The following is a 16,245-nucleotide window of genomic DNA, read 5'->3' as shown; positions in this document are numbered from 1 at the left end:
ATCAGGGATAGATATGATGATCCTTGAAATATTCGCGATGTTTGACGCCGCGAAAGTAAAAATCAAAAGGAGCATCAATTGTTGATGGTTAGTGAAACCACTAGTTTCAAGAAGGGCCAGGGCAAAAAGGGATACTTCATGAAATGGCAAATCAGTTGTTGCTCTAGTGAAGAAACCCAAGGTTGAAACCAAGCCCGAGACTAAGTGCTTCTGTAATGAGGGGAACGGTCACTGAAGCAGGACTACCCTAGATACTTGGTAGATGAGAAGGCTGGCAAGGTCGATAGAAGTATATTGGATATACATTATGTCAATGTGTACTTTACTAGTACTCCTAGTAGCATCAGGGTATTAGATACCGGTTCGGTTGCTAAGTGTTAGTAACTCGAAATAAAAGCTACGGAATAAACGAAGACTAGCTAAAGGTGAGCTAACGATATGTGTTGGAAGTGTTTCCAAGGTTGATGTGATCAAGCATCGCACGCTCCCTCTACCATCGAGATTGGTGTTAAACCTAAATAATTGTTATTTGGTATTTGCGTTGAGCATAGACATGATTGGATTATGTTTATCGCAACACGGTTATTCATTTAAGGAGAATAATGGTTACTCTGTTTATTTGAATAATACCTTCAATGGTCTTGCACCTAAAATAAATGGTTTATTAAATCTCGATCGTAGTGATACACATGTTCATGCCAAAAGATGTAAGATAGTAATGATATTACCACATACTTATGGCACTGCCACTTGAGTCATATTGGTATAAAACGCATGAAGAAGCTCCATGTTGATGGATCTTTGGACTCACTCGTTTTTTGAAAAGATTAAGACATGCGAACCATGTCTATTGGTGTATACGCATGAAGAAACCCCATGCAGATGGATTGTTTGGACTCACTTGATTTTAAATCACTTGAGACATGCAAATCATACCACATGGGCAAGATGACTAAAAGCCTCGGTTTCAGTAAGATGGGACAAGAAAGCAACTTGTTGGAAGTAATACATTTTGATGTGTGCAGTCCAATGAGTGCTGAGGCACGCAGTGGATATCGTTATGTTCTTACTTCACAGATGATTTGAGTAGATACGAAGTATATTTACTTGATGAAACACAAATCTGAATTATTGAAAGGTTCAAGTAATTTCAGAGTGAAGTTGGAGATCGTCGTGACAGGAGGATAAAAATGTCTATGATATGATCATAGAGATGAGTATCTGAGTTACGAGTTTGGCATACAATTAAGACATTGTGGAAATTGTTTCACAACCAATACCGCCTGGAACACCATAGTGTGATGGTGTGTCCGAACATCATAACTGCACCCTATTGGATATGGTGCATACCATGATGTCTCTTATCGAATTACCACTATCGTTTATGGGTTAGGCATCAGAGACAACCACATTCACTTTAAATAGGGCACCACGTAATTCCGTTGAGATGACACCGTATGAACTATGGTTTAGAGAAACCTAAGTTGTCGTTTCTTAAAAGTTTGGGGCTGCGACGCTTATGTGAAAGGTGTTAGCCTGATAAGCTCGAACCCAAAGCGGATAAATGCATCTTCATAGGACACCCAAAACAGTTGGGTATACCTCCTGTCTCAGTTCCGGAAGCAAAAGGGATTGTTTCTAAAATTGGGTCCTTTCTCGAGGAAAAGTTTCTCTTGAAAGAATTGAGTGGGAGGATGGTGGAGACTTGATAAGGTTATTGAACCATCACTTCAACTAGTGTGTAGCAGGGCACAGGAAGTTGTTCCTATGGCGCCTACACCAATTGAAGTGGAAGCTAATGATAGTGATCATGAAACTTCAGATCAAGTCACTACCAAACCTTGTAGGTCAACAAGGATGCGTACTACTTCAGAGTGGTACTTAATCATGTCTTGGAGGTCATGTTGCTAGTCAACAATGAACCTACGAGGTATGGAGAAGCGATGGTGGGCCCGGATTCCGACGAATGGCTCGAGGCCATAAAATCTGAGAGGGGATCCATGTATGAAAACAAAGTATAGACTTTGGAAGAACTACTCGATGATCATAAGGCTGTTGAGTACAGATGGATTTTAAAAGGAAGACAGACAATGATGGTAAGTGTCAGCATTAAGAAAGCTCGACTTGTTGCTAGGATGTTTTCCGACAAGTTCAAGGAGTTGACTACGATGAGACTTTCTCACTCGTAGCGATGCTAAGAGTCTGTTGGAATTATATTAGCAGTTACTGCATTATTTATGAAATCTTGCAGATAGGATGTCAAAACATTGTTTCCTCGATGTTTTTCTTGAGGAAAGTTTGTATGTGATACAACCAGAAGGTTTTGTCAATCCTGAAAGATGCTAACAAGTATGCAAAGCTCCAGCAATCCTTCTAAGGACTGGAGTAAGCATCTCGGAGTTGGAGTATACGCTTTGATGAGATGATCAAAGATTTTGGGATTATACAAAGTTTATGAGAAACTTGTATTTCCAAAGAACTGAGTGGGAGCACTATAAAAATTTCTGATGAGTATATGTTGTTGACATATTGTTGATCAGAAATGGTATATAATTTCTGGAAAGCATATAGGGTTATTTGAAGAGTGTTTTTCAATGGAAAACCTGGATTAAGCTACTTGAACATTGAGCATAAAGATCTATAAGGATAGATCAAAATCGCTTGATAGTACTTTCAAATGAGTACGCACCATGACAAGTTTTTGAAGGAGTTCAAAAATAGATCGGCAAAGAAGGAGTTCTTGGTCGTGTTATAAGGTGTGAGTATTGAGTAAGACTCAAGACCTGACCACGGCAGAAGAGAGAGAAAGGACGAAGGTCGTCCCCTATGCTTCAGACATAGGCTCTACAGTATGCTATGCTGTGTACCGCACCTGAAGTGTACCTTGATTCAGTCAAGTGGTACAAGAGTGATCCAAGAATGGATCACATGACAGCGGTCAAACTTAATCCTAGTAACTAGTGGACTAAGGAATTTTCTCGATTATGGAGGTGGTAAAAGAAGTTCGTCATAAAGGGTTACGTCGATGCAAACTTTGACACTAATACAGATGACTCTGAGTAGCAGACCGGATTCGTATAGTAGAGAAGTTATTTGGAATAGTTCCAAATAGTGTGTGGTAGCTGCATCTAGGAGATGACATAGAGATTTTTAAAGCACACACAGATCTGAAAGATTCAGACCTGTTGACTAATAAACCTCTCTCACAAGCGAGATATGATCAAACACCATGGGTGTTGGATTCAATGCAATCACATAATGATGTGAACTAGATTATTGACTCTAGTGCAAGTGGGAGATTGTTGGAAATATGCCCTAGAGGCAATAATAAAATGGTTATTATTATATTTCCTTGTTCATGATAATTGTCTATTGTTCATGCTATAATTGTATTAACTGGAAACCGTAATACATGTCTGAATACATAGACCACAACATGTCCCTAGTGAGCCTCTAGTTGACTAGCTCATTGATCAATAGATGGTTATGGTTTCCTGACCATGGACATAGGATGTCATTGATAACGGGATCACATCATTAGGAGAATGATGTGATGGACAAGACCCAATCCTAAGCATAGCACAAGATTGTGTAGTTCGTTTGCTAAAGCTTTTCTAATGTCAAGTATCATTTTCTTAGACCATCAGATTGTGCAACTCCCGGATACCGTAGGAGTGCTTTGGGTGTATCAAACGTCACAACGTAACTGGGTGGCTATAAAGGTGCACTACAGGTATCTCCGAAAGTGTCTGTTGGGCTGGCGCGAATCGAGACTGGGATTTGTCACTCTGTGTGACGGAGAGGTATCTCTGGGCCCACTCGGTAGGACATCATCATAATGTGCACAATGTGATCAAAGGAGTTGATCACGGGATGATGTGTTACAGAACGAGTAAAGAGACTTGCCATAACGAGATTGAACAAGGTATCGGTATACCGACGATCGAATCTCGGGCAAGTACTATACCGGTAGACAAAGGGAATTGTATACGGGATTGATTGAATCCTTGACATCATGGTTCATCCGATGAGATCATCGTGGAACATGTGGGAGCCAACATGGGTATCCAGATCCCGCTGTTGGTTATTGACCGGAGAGTTGTCTCGGTCATGTCTGCATGGTTCCCGAACCCGTAGGGTCTACACACTTAAGGTTCGATGACGCTAGGGTTATAGGGAATAGATATACGTGGTTACCGAATGTTGTTCGGAGTCCCGGATGAGATCCCGGACGTCACGAGGAGTTCCGTAATGGTCCGGAGGTAAAGATTGATATATAGGAAGTGAGGATTTCGCCACCGGAAGTGTTCTGGGCATCACCAGTAATGTACCAGGACCACTGGAAGGGTCCGGGGGTCCATCGGGAGGGGCCACCAGCCCCAGAGGCTTGCGTGGGCCAATAGTGGGAAGGGACCAGCCCCTAGGTGGGCTGGGGCGCCCCCACCAAGGCCCAAGGCGCCTCAAGAGAAGAAGGGGGCAAACCCTAGGGCAGATGGGCCCTAAGGCCGACCCCATGTGCGCCTCCCTCTCTCCCCCTTTGGCCGCCACCCTAGATGGGATCTGGGGCTGCCGCACCCCTTGGGGTGGGAACCCTAGAGGGGGCGCAGCCCCCTCCCCTCCCCCTATATATAGTTGAGGTCTAGGGGCTGCCCAATACATGAGTTATTCTCTCCAAGGCGCAGCCCTACCTCTCTCCCTCCTCATCTCTTGCGGTGCTTGGCGAAGCCCTGCTGGAGTGCCATGCTCCTCCACCACCACCACGCTGTCGTGCTGCTGCCGGACGGATTCTTCCCCAACCTCTCCCTCTCCCCTTGCTGGATCGAGGCACGGGAGACGTCATCGGGCTGCACGTGTGATGAACGCGGAGGCGCCGTTGTTCGGTGCTTACATCGGAATCAACCGCGATCTGAATCGCTACGAGTATGACTCCTTCATCCGCGTTCTTGTAACTCTTCCGCATCGTGATCTTCAAGGGTATGAAGATGCACTCCCCTCTCTCTCGTTGCTAGTATCTCCGTAGATTGATTTTGGTGATGCATAGAAAATTTTGAATTTCTGCTACGTTCCCCAACACTCCCCCCTCCCGTGGGATGAGATGCCCCACCACCCCTTTTATGTGGCCAGCCACGGTAGCTTTCCGCAACATAGCCGCCAGTGCATCGACCACAAAATTAAACAGAAGCGGGTACATGGGGTCGCCCTGACAGAGTCCGCGTCTGTTACAGAAGAAGTGCCCTACTTTCTCGTTAACCGAGATCGCAGTCTGGCCTCCCGAGACCAGCTGCATCACCCGGTGAACCCAAACTGCCGAAAAGCCATGACTTAGGAGGATTTGACACAGGAAATCCCAATTTACCCGGTCGTAAGCCTTTTCGAATTCTAATTTTAGAAGAATGGTCGGCTCTTTCATTTGTTTGAGCTCATGAATGATTTCCTGTAGGGATAAAGGGCCCTCTAGAATGTTGTTGCTCGTATTGATGTCACTTCTGTACACAACTTTCCTATGTTTTGGTTCTCCTATCACATTGAAAGTTTCAAAGAATTTCTTAGTAGAACAGGTAGCACTTGGTTTCTTGATCACTACCAGCAAGTATTGTTGGGTGATTCAGTGATTGAGAGAAACATGGCATCTGTGCAGTCTGAACTAATAAAGATTGTTTAGCAGTGGATCATCAGGCCAAACAAAGGATATAAATTCAGGAACACTCTCACAATCGTCAACATTTTTCTAATTTGCAAAAAAAAAATCATGAACCTTTTTCAAAACTAGTGTACATTTTAATTTTACTATTTTGTAAATATTTTGCATGAAGACGTATCGGCGGTTGTCCCGTGTAGAGGGCTCGCCAGGAACAATCTGGAGTCGGTGATGACATGACTAACCACAACATCGTAGGCAAAGGTCTGACATGTCTAGTGTGGGGACAACGTAGAATGTCGCATGGTATAGAGGTGTGGGATAACATGTGAGACCCCCCCCCCCCCACACACACACACACCCATGCCCCTCGGTTGTGGTTGGGGCATACGGTTGTGCCTGTGGTATGGGGGGATGGGTCACACGCGAGAGGAGGAGCATTATGTAGGAGTAAGAAAAACATTGACTGTCGAGAGGAGGAAGAAGGGCAGCCGCTTGTCAACATCGAATGATTCTTTTAGACTTTGCTAGGATTTTTTTATCGATACTTCACTATGAAGTTTTTTTTCAGGGGAAGGAAGTCTTTGTCAATCCAGAAATGGCCGTCTGCCCAGGGCCCAAGACCCTACAAGCATCTGAGATAGCCCAGCCCATCCCACCCCACCCAATAATTGGTAATATCACTGTTTTGAGTCACGGCGGCAAGGACTGAGAACGACCTTCTCTTACTCCTTTGTGTTAACGTGTTGTACATGTACTGTAATTCTTGTACTAGCTGTTGTACCTTGACTAGCTGTTGTGCTTACTATTGTACCATCCCTAGTCTTCAGGATCGCTAACAACTCTCCCGTCATGGCCTGCGTGCCTCTTCTTACGGGAGACGTTGAGCTCTCTCAGCTATATATGTAACCTGTAACTCCTTCTGTCAATGCAATATACAACAGCACAGCGATTACTATCTCTCTAGCTTGGTATCAGTTTTCCATGGCCTTCAAGGACATCTTCGGCGATCTCCCCGCCGCCAGCGCGGCCGCCGCCGTCGCCGCCTCTCCTCAGTCCTCTCCCCCTGGGTCCTCTCCTACCCTCCCCACCACCACTCCCGCTGCCACCTCCGCCCTCTCCACCATGATCACACCTCCTGCTGATCCCTACCTTCTCAATTTCCATCAAGATCACATCTCCAACCACATCAAATTCAAACTTGACCCTAGCGAAAACAACCACATCAAGTGGCGGACGTTTTTCAATTGCAGCATCGTGTCCAGGACCACGTCCTGCATCCGGCCCCAGCCCATCCTGATGCCACTTGGCTCGCCATCGATCAGCGGCTCATTCTCTGGATCCTCTTTACCCTGGCCGACCCCTTCTCGAGCTCATCATGGGCGGCGCGGCTGACGCATACACGGCCTGGACTCACATCCGGGACTACTTCCAGGCCAACCAGGGTGCCCAGTACCTGCACCTCACTCGCCAGTTTCGCACTCTTCAGCAGGCGACCTCACGGTCTCGGAGTATGCGCGGCGCCTCAAGGCCCTCGTTGACGGCCTCGCGGACACCGGCCACCCCGTCACCGACCACGACCTCACGATGCAACTCCTGCATGGCCTCGCCACCCGCTTCGACACCATCCGCACCATCCTCGGCGACACGGACCCGCTGCCTCCCTTCGCCGTCACGCGCTCTCGGTTGGATCTCGCGGAGTACAACCTCAACCTTCACGCGGCCGAGGCGGGTTCCGCGGCCCTCACCTCACTGGAGGTTCCGGCTGCAACCCCGACCGCGGCGATCGCGGTGACCGTGGCGACCGCTCGGATCGCGGCGATCATGCTCCCTCCTCTAGCTGCGGCTCTGGTGGCGCTCGCGGCAACGGTGGTGGTGATCGTAGCCGTGGCCGTGGTCGCAACGGTGCTCGCGGCCGTGGCGGCCGCTCCGACTCTGGTGGACGGGTCCCTCCACCGCAACACCCGTCGCCGTGGACAGGCTACTTCGCTCCTTTCGGCATGGCCCTGCCGGCTCCCCGCCCCGGCTGGGTTCCTCGCAATGCTGCAGGCGTCCTCGGACCGCGCCCAGGCGTCCACTCCCAGGCCTACCCACTGATGTACTCCGGCCCGACCCCGCCCTCCTTGCCGCCGCCGGGTTCTTCGTCGCTCTCGCTCATTGCTCCTGGCTGGGATCACGCCGCGCTGCTCCATCAGGCCTACATCCGGCACGGTCTACCCCAACAGAGTGCGGACTGGATCCTCGACTCCGGCGCGGCCACACACGTTAACGCAGGTAAACTCTCCACGTTTCGTCCTTTCCCAAAGCATAATTCTTCCAGGATAATCGTCGGCAACGGTGATCGTTTACCCATCATTGGCATTGGCTCCACCACTCTCCCTCCCACCAATCTCTCTCTCAATGATGTAGTTGTCTGTCCTTCCATCGTTCAAGACCTAATTTCTGTTCGTAAATTATCTTCTGATAATCAAGTTTCTGTTGCATTTAACCCTGGTGGTTTTTCTGTGAAGGCCCTTCAAACCAAGACTCCCCTCATGAAGTCCAGTAGTCCCGGTCCTCTCTACCCATTTTATGGCAAGCAACACTATGGCGGCACTGCTTTCTCCATTACTTCCAGTGATCTGTGGCACCAGCGTCTTGGCCATCCGGGCAAGACCTCCTTAGCATCTCTTTCTCAAAATTTTCTTCCCGATTGTAATAATGCTACTAGATCACCTTGTACGGCATGCCAACTTGGACGGCAGCCTCGTTTATCTTTTCCCTCTTCCAATAATTGTACTAGTGCTCCTTTCCAGCTTATTCACTGTGATCTATGGACGTCACCGGTTACGAGTTTTTCTGGCTATAACTATTACTTCATTGTGCTTGACGATTTCTCGCATTACTCATGGTCGTTTCCCTTGCGCCAAAAATCCGAAACATCACCCACCCTCCAACGTTTCTTTACCTACATACTTACCCAATTTCACACTATTATTAAGTGCATGCAATGTGACAACGGCGGCGAATTCATCAACACATCCCTTCGTACTTTCTTCTCCACTCACGGCATCACCTATCGTCTCTCCTGCCTCCACACTTCTCCCCAAAATGGTAAGGCTGAGCATATGATCCGCACTACTAACGATGTCCTTCGCACACTTCTAATCCATGCCTCTCTCCCCCCACCTTTTTGGGTCGAGGCTCTGCACACCGCCACCCACCTACTCAATCGCCGCCCGTCCACCACCACCACTCCCCACACCCCTTACTTTCTCCTCACCGGCGTTCAACCCCGCTACGATCATCTTCGTGTTTTTGGGTGCCTATGTTATCCCAACCTTTACGCCACTAGTCCTCACAAGTTAGCCCCTCGCTCCACTCGTTGTGTTTTTCTTGGTTATCCCTTAGAGCACAAAGGCTACCGGTGCTTTGATCTCACCTCCCGGCGAGTCATCATTTCTAGGCATGTCATTTTTGATGAAACAATCTTTCCCTACACACCACCCTCACCAGCGACCACAGGCTCCCCGTCCGCACCCGATCCTACCGCAGATCCACTCCAGGATCCTCCCCCCACCTACCTCGGCAGCCAGCGGTCCCACGCAATCCATCTCGCCAGCCGCGCCACCCAATCCCACACCTTCCGCGCCCCACCACCACCCTACCGGGCCGACCGCGTCCACTAGCCCACCTCGCGCGCGTCACGCGCCCGCCTCGGATTCCCCCACCACTATCCCCTCTGACCCACCTGCGCCTGATTCCCTTGGATCTGCCACCATTCCCGCGCATGCCTCACCTGCCTCTTCAGCGACCGGACCCACCGCATCCACCTCGCCATCCGTGCCAACCACACCCAGTCCGCCACGTCGCCCCGTTGTCCCGGTAGCTCCTCCCGTTAATTCACATAAATTGACCACCAGGGCCAAACGCGGTTTCGCTCGACCTCGGCGCTTATTCTCGCTGACCGCCTCCACCGCTATTTCTCCCCTTCCCTCCTCCTACAAATCTGCTCTCAAGGATCACCATTGGCATGACGCTATGCTTGACGAATTTACTGCTTTGCTAAAGAACGATACATGGCGTTTGGTACCTCGTCCTGCAGGTGTTAATGTGGTCACCGGCAAGTGGATCTTCCGGCACAAATTTAATCCGGACGGCTCTCTCTCCCGGTACAAGGCGCGTTGGGTCCTTCGCGGGTTCACACAACAGGAGGGCATCGACTACACGGAGACCTTTAGTCCGGTTGTCAAACCGGCTACGGTCCGTGTCGTCCTCAGCATTGCCACGGCGCACTCTTGGCCCATCCACCAGCTTGACGTTAAAAACGCATTCCTCCACGGTGATCTTGGTGAGACGGTCTACTGCAACCAACCAGCGGGGTTCATCGACTCTTCCCGCCCCAACCATGTTTGTCTCCTCAAGAAATCCCTATACGGCTTGAAACAAGCCCCTCGCACTTGGTTTTTGAGGTTTCAATCCTTTCTTCGCTCTTTAGGCTTTGTTTCCTCCAAGTGTGATCCCTCTCTTTTTATTCTTCACCATGGTTCTTCGGTTGCATATCTCCTACTGTATGTCGATGATATTATCCTCACCGCCAGCACTGTCACCACACTCCATTCCGTCATCTCTTCCCTTAAGTCCGAGTTTGCCATGTCGGACCTTGGAGATATCCACCATTTCCTCGGTGTCAATGTCACCCGCAACACGACTGGTCTCTTTCTCTCCCAACAGCGGTATGTTCTTGAGATCCTAGATCGTGCAGACATGCTGAACTGCAAACCCATCTCCACTCCCATCGACACAAAAGCCAAGCTCTCTGCCCATGATGGTGTTCCTTTATCTAACCCCACTCTATACCGAAGTTTAGCTGGCGCCCTCCAGTACCTCACCGTAACACGGCCTGACATCTCATACGCGGTTCAACACGCTTGCCTGTTCATGCATGCCCCCCGCGGCATCCACTTCCAGTTGATCATGCGCATCCTCCGGTATCTACAGGGCACCTCTCACTTCGGTCTCCAACTATATAAATCACCCTCTCATGAGCTTCTTGCCTATTCCGACACTGACTGGGCCGGTTGCCCGGACACTCGGAAGTCTACATCCGGCTTTTGTGTTTTCCTCGGTTCCAATCTAGTCTCCTGGTCGTCGAAACGGCAACCTACTGTGTCCCGCTCTAGTGCCGAGGCAGAATACCGCGCGGTTGCAAACTGTGTTGCTGAGACTACATGGCTACGCCAACTTCTACATGAGCTTCGTCGCCCACCAGCCCGTGCCACGGTCGTGTACTATAACAACATCAGTGCGACGTATCTCTCGTCGAATCCAGTTCAGCACCAACGTACCAAACATGTGGAGATCGACTTGCATTTCGTTCGGGATTGCGTTGCGTTGGGCGAGGCCAGGGTACTTCATGTTCCCTCCACCTCCCAATATGCTGACATCTTCACCAAGGGCCTCCCTTCAGCAGTCTTCGTCGACTTTCGTGCCAGTGTGAACATCCACCCGGGAGGTGTTCCGACTGCGGGGGGTGTTAACGTGTTGTACATGTACTGTAATTCTTGTATTAGCTGTTGTACCTTGACTAGCTGTTGTACTTACTGTTGTACCATCCCTAGTCTTCAGGATCGCTAACAACTCTCCCGTCATGGCCTGGAGACGTTGAGCTCTCTCAGCTATATATGTAACCTGTAACTCCTTCTGTCAATGTAATATACAACAGCACAGCGATTACTATCTCTCTAGCTCTTTGTTCAAAATTTGAACGGCGCTGCCCTCCCCCAAATCGCCCCGTTTCCCCACCCCCACCTCGCTCCCCCAACGTCGGCAGCCGGAGCGCCATGGCTGAACCCAACTCGTACGAGGAGCAGCGCAGGAGGCAGGTGGAGGAGAACAAGCGGAAGCTGGACGAGCTGCGCCTGCACTGCCTCTCCGCCGCCGTCCGCGAGGCCGCCGTCAAGCCAATGCCGGTCAGTTCCACCCCCTCCTTCCTCGCAAAAGAGGTGCTTCGCTGTCCGGTTCCTTACCCCGTATGATTTTCTTGGTGCCGCAGACCCCGGAGCTGAAGCTGCGGTATCTTCGCCCGCCGCCGCCCCCGACCCGGCGGTCCGGCCGCGTCGCCAGTCTCCCCAAGCAACCTGATTACCGCAACAAGAAAACCCCAAGGTGCACCCATGTCTCACCCAAACTGTTCTTTCCATCGAAATCTGTGACGCATAGGAATATGGGTTACTCACTAGTCTGAACCTTGCTTAACTTTCAACGGGGTATATGTTAAATTGTTAATGTTGATAGAAGGGGATTATCGCCTGATCGTGTGTACGCGACCGACGAAGCCAGAGACTACGCCTTCACCAAGGCCAAAGAGCTCAATAACCAGCTGTCCTCCGACTACCCCTCCTTCATCAAGCCCATGACCCATAGTTATGCCACGAGGAGTGGCTATCTGGTAAAGCAAGAAGATCACAATTGACGATGCGTTATTTCCATCCCATCGCCTTTCAAAAAAGTTATTTCCATCCCATCTGGACGTAATGGCTTACTCGATGTTGATTTGGTCCGATGTCTTGCAGCACATCCCGCCACAATTCAAGAAGAGGTATCTCCCATGGTCTGATGAGATGATATTTCTGGTGGATGAAGAGGATGGGGAGTTTCCCATGCCTTACATTGCGCAACATAGTGCCATCGGCTCTGGGTGGAATTCGTTCGCCATTGCTCACAAGCTGGCTGATGGTGATTGCTTGGTGTTCCAGCGAGTCCACAGGACAAAGTTTAAGGTGAGATTCTAAAAGTTGTTCTAGAGCCATGTTTGGAACTCAGGGTATCACTTAAAACCACATGTGGACATGTAGTCCGAGTTGTAGTTAGAGTTGACAAGTCATTTCTTATGGAGTTCAAAATGAGCATTATGATTCTAAAGCTTCTAAAAAATTGCTTGGTGAGTTAGTGGTGTTATCCACGTGAATTTTCAAGTGTTTAAGTCCAATGTTCTTTAAATGAACCAAACGGGATCATTAAGACATAATGATAGGGACGATTCATGTATGTTAATTTACCATGACTAATTATCCAACCTCTATTACGTAAATGATGCAGGTCTACATAATTAGAGCAAGTTCCTACTACGAAAATGAGCACTGTTGACGCAAGCTTTGTGTATTTGTGAAAAAGTTGTTCTTATCTTTATCTGCATTTGTTCTCAATAATTAGTGTTAAAAAATCAAGTTCCTTTTTTTCTGCTATGTAACCATTCCTTCTATGATGCATCGTGCCCCAACCTTAATTATTCTTCTCTCCATTTAAATTTGCAAGTTGCTCTTGAACAATTTGCAGTTTCTTATCCAGTAGATTTGAAGAGGAACTTCTGGCTTACCATCTTTTTATTATCCCTAGATGATCCTTCTTTTGCTGTTGCGCACAATAGTTAACCTGTAATGAGTTAAACATCATATTAAAGGTTAAAAAGTCAATTTCTATAAAGAATGAACTATACTCTGCCTATTAATGAATCATTCCTTTCAATCTTTTTACACTTCTCTGTAGTCGTGTTAACTTGTTCAATATCCCATAATCATACAGCACCTTATCTTTATCCATAAAAATAAACAATATAAAAATCCAGACATATCTAAAGAATAACTGAAACTGAGGTGATAGTGGATATCTCCATATACTGCTCCTGTTGATGCCACTGCTCTAATTATCACTATTTCCTATGTTTTGGTTCTCCTATCACATTGAAAATTACAAAGAATTTCTTAGTAGAACTGTTAGCACTTGGTTTCTTAATCACTACCAGTAAGTATTGTTGGGTGATTAAGAGCATCATGGCATTTGTGCAGTCTGAACTAATAAAAGATTGTTTACCAGTGGATCATCAGGTCAAACAAAGGATCCATGGAGTGCAACATGATCTTTGAAGAAGTCATTCTCCGACCCCCTAAAAAGGCGCAACAGCAGCTGGCATCATTCTCTAGCAGTCACATTTTACCGGAGCCTGATAAAATGCCATGTTGATGCAATGTGTCTTACCTTAATAGATGGCACAGTAAAGTGCAAGACTTGGGTTAAGATCAAACTTCCTGAAATTACAGATTCTTCATCATTTGCTTGGAGACTGTTAACTCCACCTGTTTGGTTGCTAATTACTCCCTCAGTCCCATAATATAAGAACGTTTTTGACACTACATTAATGTCAAAATCGTTCTTATATTATGGGACGGAGGGAGTATTAGTTTGTTAGTATGTTTAATTGCTGAGCGAGAAATTGGTCTCCTATTTCTTGATCTGCTAAATTGGCTAGGATTCCAAGCTTTCCATTCGTCCAGAATGCGTGCCTGCCTCTGTGTGGTCCTCTCCGAAGCAGTTTCCGTAGAATCTGTCTGCACACATTGCTTGTAATTGGTTAGCCGATGCTAGTTTCTCGAATTTGAATTATTTGTGTGCGAAGGTTCGGCTGGATCATGCAGAGGGCAAGAAGGTGTGGTAACGCCTCCAAACTGGGAAGGAAAATCTGGGAACGACATACCTTGTCATACACGATTTAGATACGAGCATGCAAGTGATGCACACGATTTATGATGCATCAGACCGCTTGCAATCCACAACTTTGTGCAGCCAACCCAAACCTATGTTGAGAGAACGAAAATCTTGTCTCTCCTTCAAGGCAAAGTAATGGAGGACATTCCAACCTGGAAAGGCAACAGCTCAAAGTTGAGATCGAAGTGGTCGCCGGAAAAATTATTTATCCAGTTTCAGTATTCAGGCTCCGGAACAGCAGCCTCCCTCAGGACAGGAGGAACGGCAGAGAATGTTTACAAGCCCACATGATCGTCTTCCTAGAGTCAGACATGTTCAACAAAGATGACTCTCCAGTGCCTACAGGATTACTTTTCCTCTACAAAGAAATATAAAAGCGTTTAGATCACTACTTACTAAGTAGTGATCTGAACTCAAGGTGGCAACGGGGACGGGGATGATCGGGGATGACTCCACAATCCCCGCCCCGATCCCCGCCAATCCCCATACCCGCGATCGATCCCCCGTCCTCGTGAAGCTTCATGGGGACAAAACGTCCCCCATCCCCGTTAATATCGGCTACCCGGTATCCGTCGGATATCCATGGGGATTTCAAAGCTGACTGGGATAGGTGAGATTGGAGAAGGCATGGTTGTTGGGAGAGGTGGAGAAAAATAATTGTGTGAAATATCTAGGTATTAATCTATATATTCTGCATTTGTACTAGTACAAATAGCATATTTTTCGGGTATTCATGGAGTCCCCACGGGGGAATATTATATCCATCCCCGCCCCGCCAGACTAACGGGTACCCACCGAACAATACCAATGAGGCTAATTTGTCCCTCATCCCCGCTCCATGACGGGTAAATCCCTACAGGTACCCGTCCTCGCGGGGAATATTGTCATCTTGAATCTAAACGCTCTTATATTCTTTAACAAAAAAGGACTTTATATGTCCTCACGGGGAATATTGTCATCTTGAATCTAAACGCTCTTATATTCTTTAACAAAAAAGGACTTTATATACCAACAAGATGCATACACATGGTAACAACCATGTACTCCCTCGGTAAACTTGTACTCCCTCCGCCCCAAAATTCTTGTCTTAGATTTGTCTAGATACGAATGTACCTAATACTAAAACGTGACAAATCTAAGACAAGAATTTTAGGACGGAGGAAGTATAAGACGTTTTAGATCACTCTAATGTACAACTGAAAAGTGAAAACATGTAGCAATACGAGCAGGAAGACGTTCGACGTTACACAAGACCACTACAGTTTACAGAGGTGCCCACCTCTTGTACTCCCTCCGTTTCAAATTACTCGTCGTGGTTTTAGTTCAAATTTAAATTAAAACCACGACGAGTAATTTGGAACGGAGGGAGTAGTATGTAAAACGCGGTGACAAGTGTGCATATGCTGCTTGCTTCTCCATCCAATTATATGAGCAGGAAGACCACAAATACAGAACGGTGACATAGTTATTAATCGGAAAGCTTGGCAAACAACGTGCTGAGAGACACAACAATCTGATGTTACACAAGACCACTACAGCCACAGTTCGGAAAAAAGAGACTAGTAGAGTCACTGCACGAGGGACGGGGAAGGAAGGAGTTCCTAAAATATACACGACTCGATTGGTCAGCTTATCTAATTCGACATGGCATGGCCGCATGGCAGATGTGCTTTGCTTAGCCTTGCTCCTTGTACGGTGTCCAGATCAGCTTGCTCACGTCGACGTCAAGGCCCCCCCGCCCCGCGGCCTTGAGGTGGCGGTCGAGGACCTTTGGGTCTGCACAGATGACATGCTGCCCTTTCCGGTACTGGATCAGGTCCAGGCTCTGCAGCGTGCTCAAGATGTCGTCCGCTTTGATTGCCGTCATGTCGCTCAGCTCCTGCGTGCAAGTGTGACAGCTTGTTAGCAAAAGTTATGCCTGCACCCAGGAACAGTATGGCAGAAAATGACGGTAGCAGTAGATATGGATTCGAAGACATAAGGATGCAGCTATAGAAATACTACTGTTTTAACAGGATTGCAATGATAGGAAGAGCAACGTCCAGATTTTTATTCTAGTGTACCATGAAATGGTCTAATTTGCA

The 16,245-nt window shown here is 47.7% G+C and overlaps 1 protein-coding gene and 1 pseudogene across 1 annotated transcript in view; one reads left to right on the top strand and one right to left on the bottom strand.

Moving 5' to 3' along the window:
- The first annotated feature begins 11,405 nt into the window (after positions 1 to 11,405).
- On the top strand, positions 11,406 to 12,411 carry LOC119367490 (annotated as a pseudogene).
- A 3,149-nt stretch (positions 12,412 to 15,560) lies between these two features.
- The window catches only part of LOC119362901 (putative MYST-like histone acetyltransferase 1), a 6,322-nt gene continuing 5,637 nt past the window's right edge, over positions 15,561 to 16,245 (bottom strand). Inside the window, exon 9 of the mRNA XM_037628172.1 lies at positions 15,561 to 16,040. Coding sequence (XP_037484069.1) covers positions 15,837 to 16,040 — 204 coding nt within the window. The 3' untranslated portion in view covers positions 15,561 to 15,836. The remainder of the gene's footprint in view (positions 16,041 to 16,245) is intronic.

This window comes from Triticum dicoccoides, chromosome 2B (assembly GCF_002162155.2).
Source record: "Triticum dicoccoides isolate Atlit2015 ecotype Zavitan chromosome 2B, WEW_v2.0, whole genome shotgun sequence".
NCBI lineage: Eukaryota > Viridiplantae > Streptophyta > Magnoliopsida > Poales > Poaceae > Triticum > Triticum dicoccoides.
The sequence above is the reverse complement of the archived record's forward strand: the minus strand, read 5'-3'. Positions and strand labels throughout refer to the sequence as shown.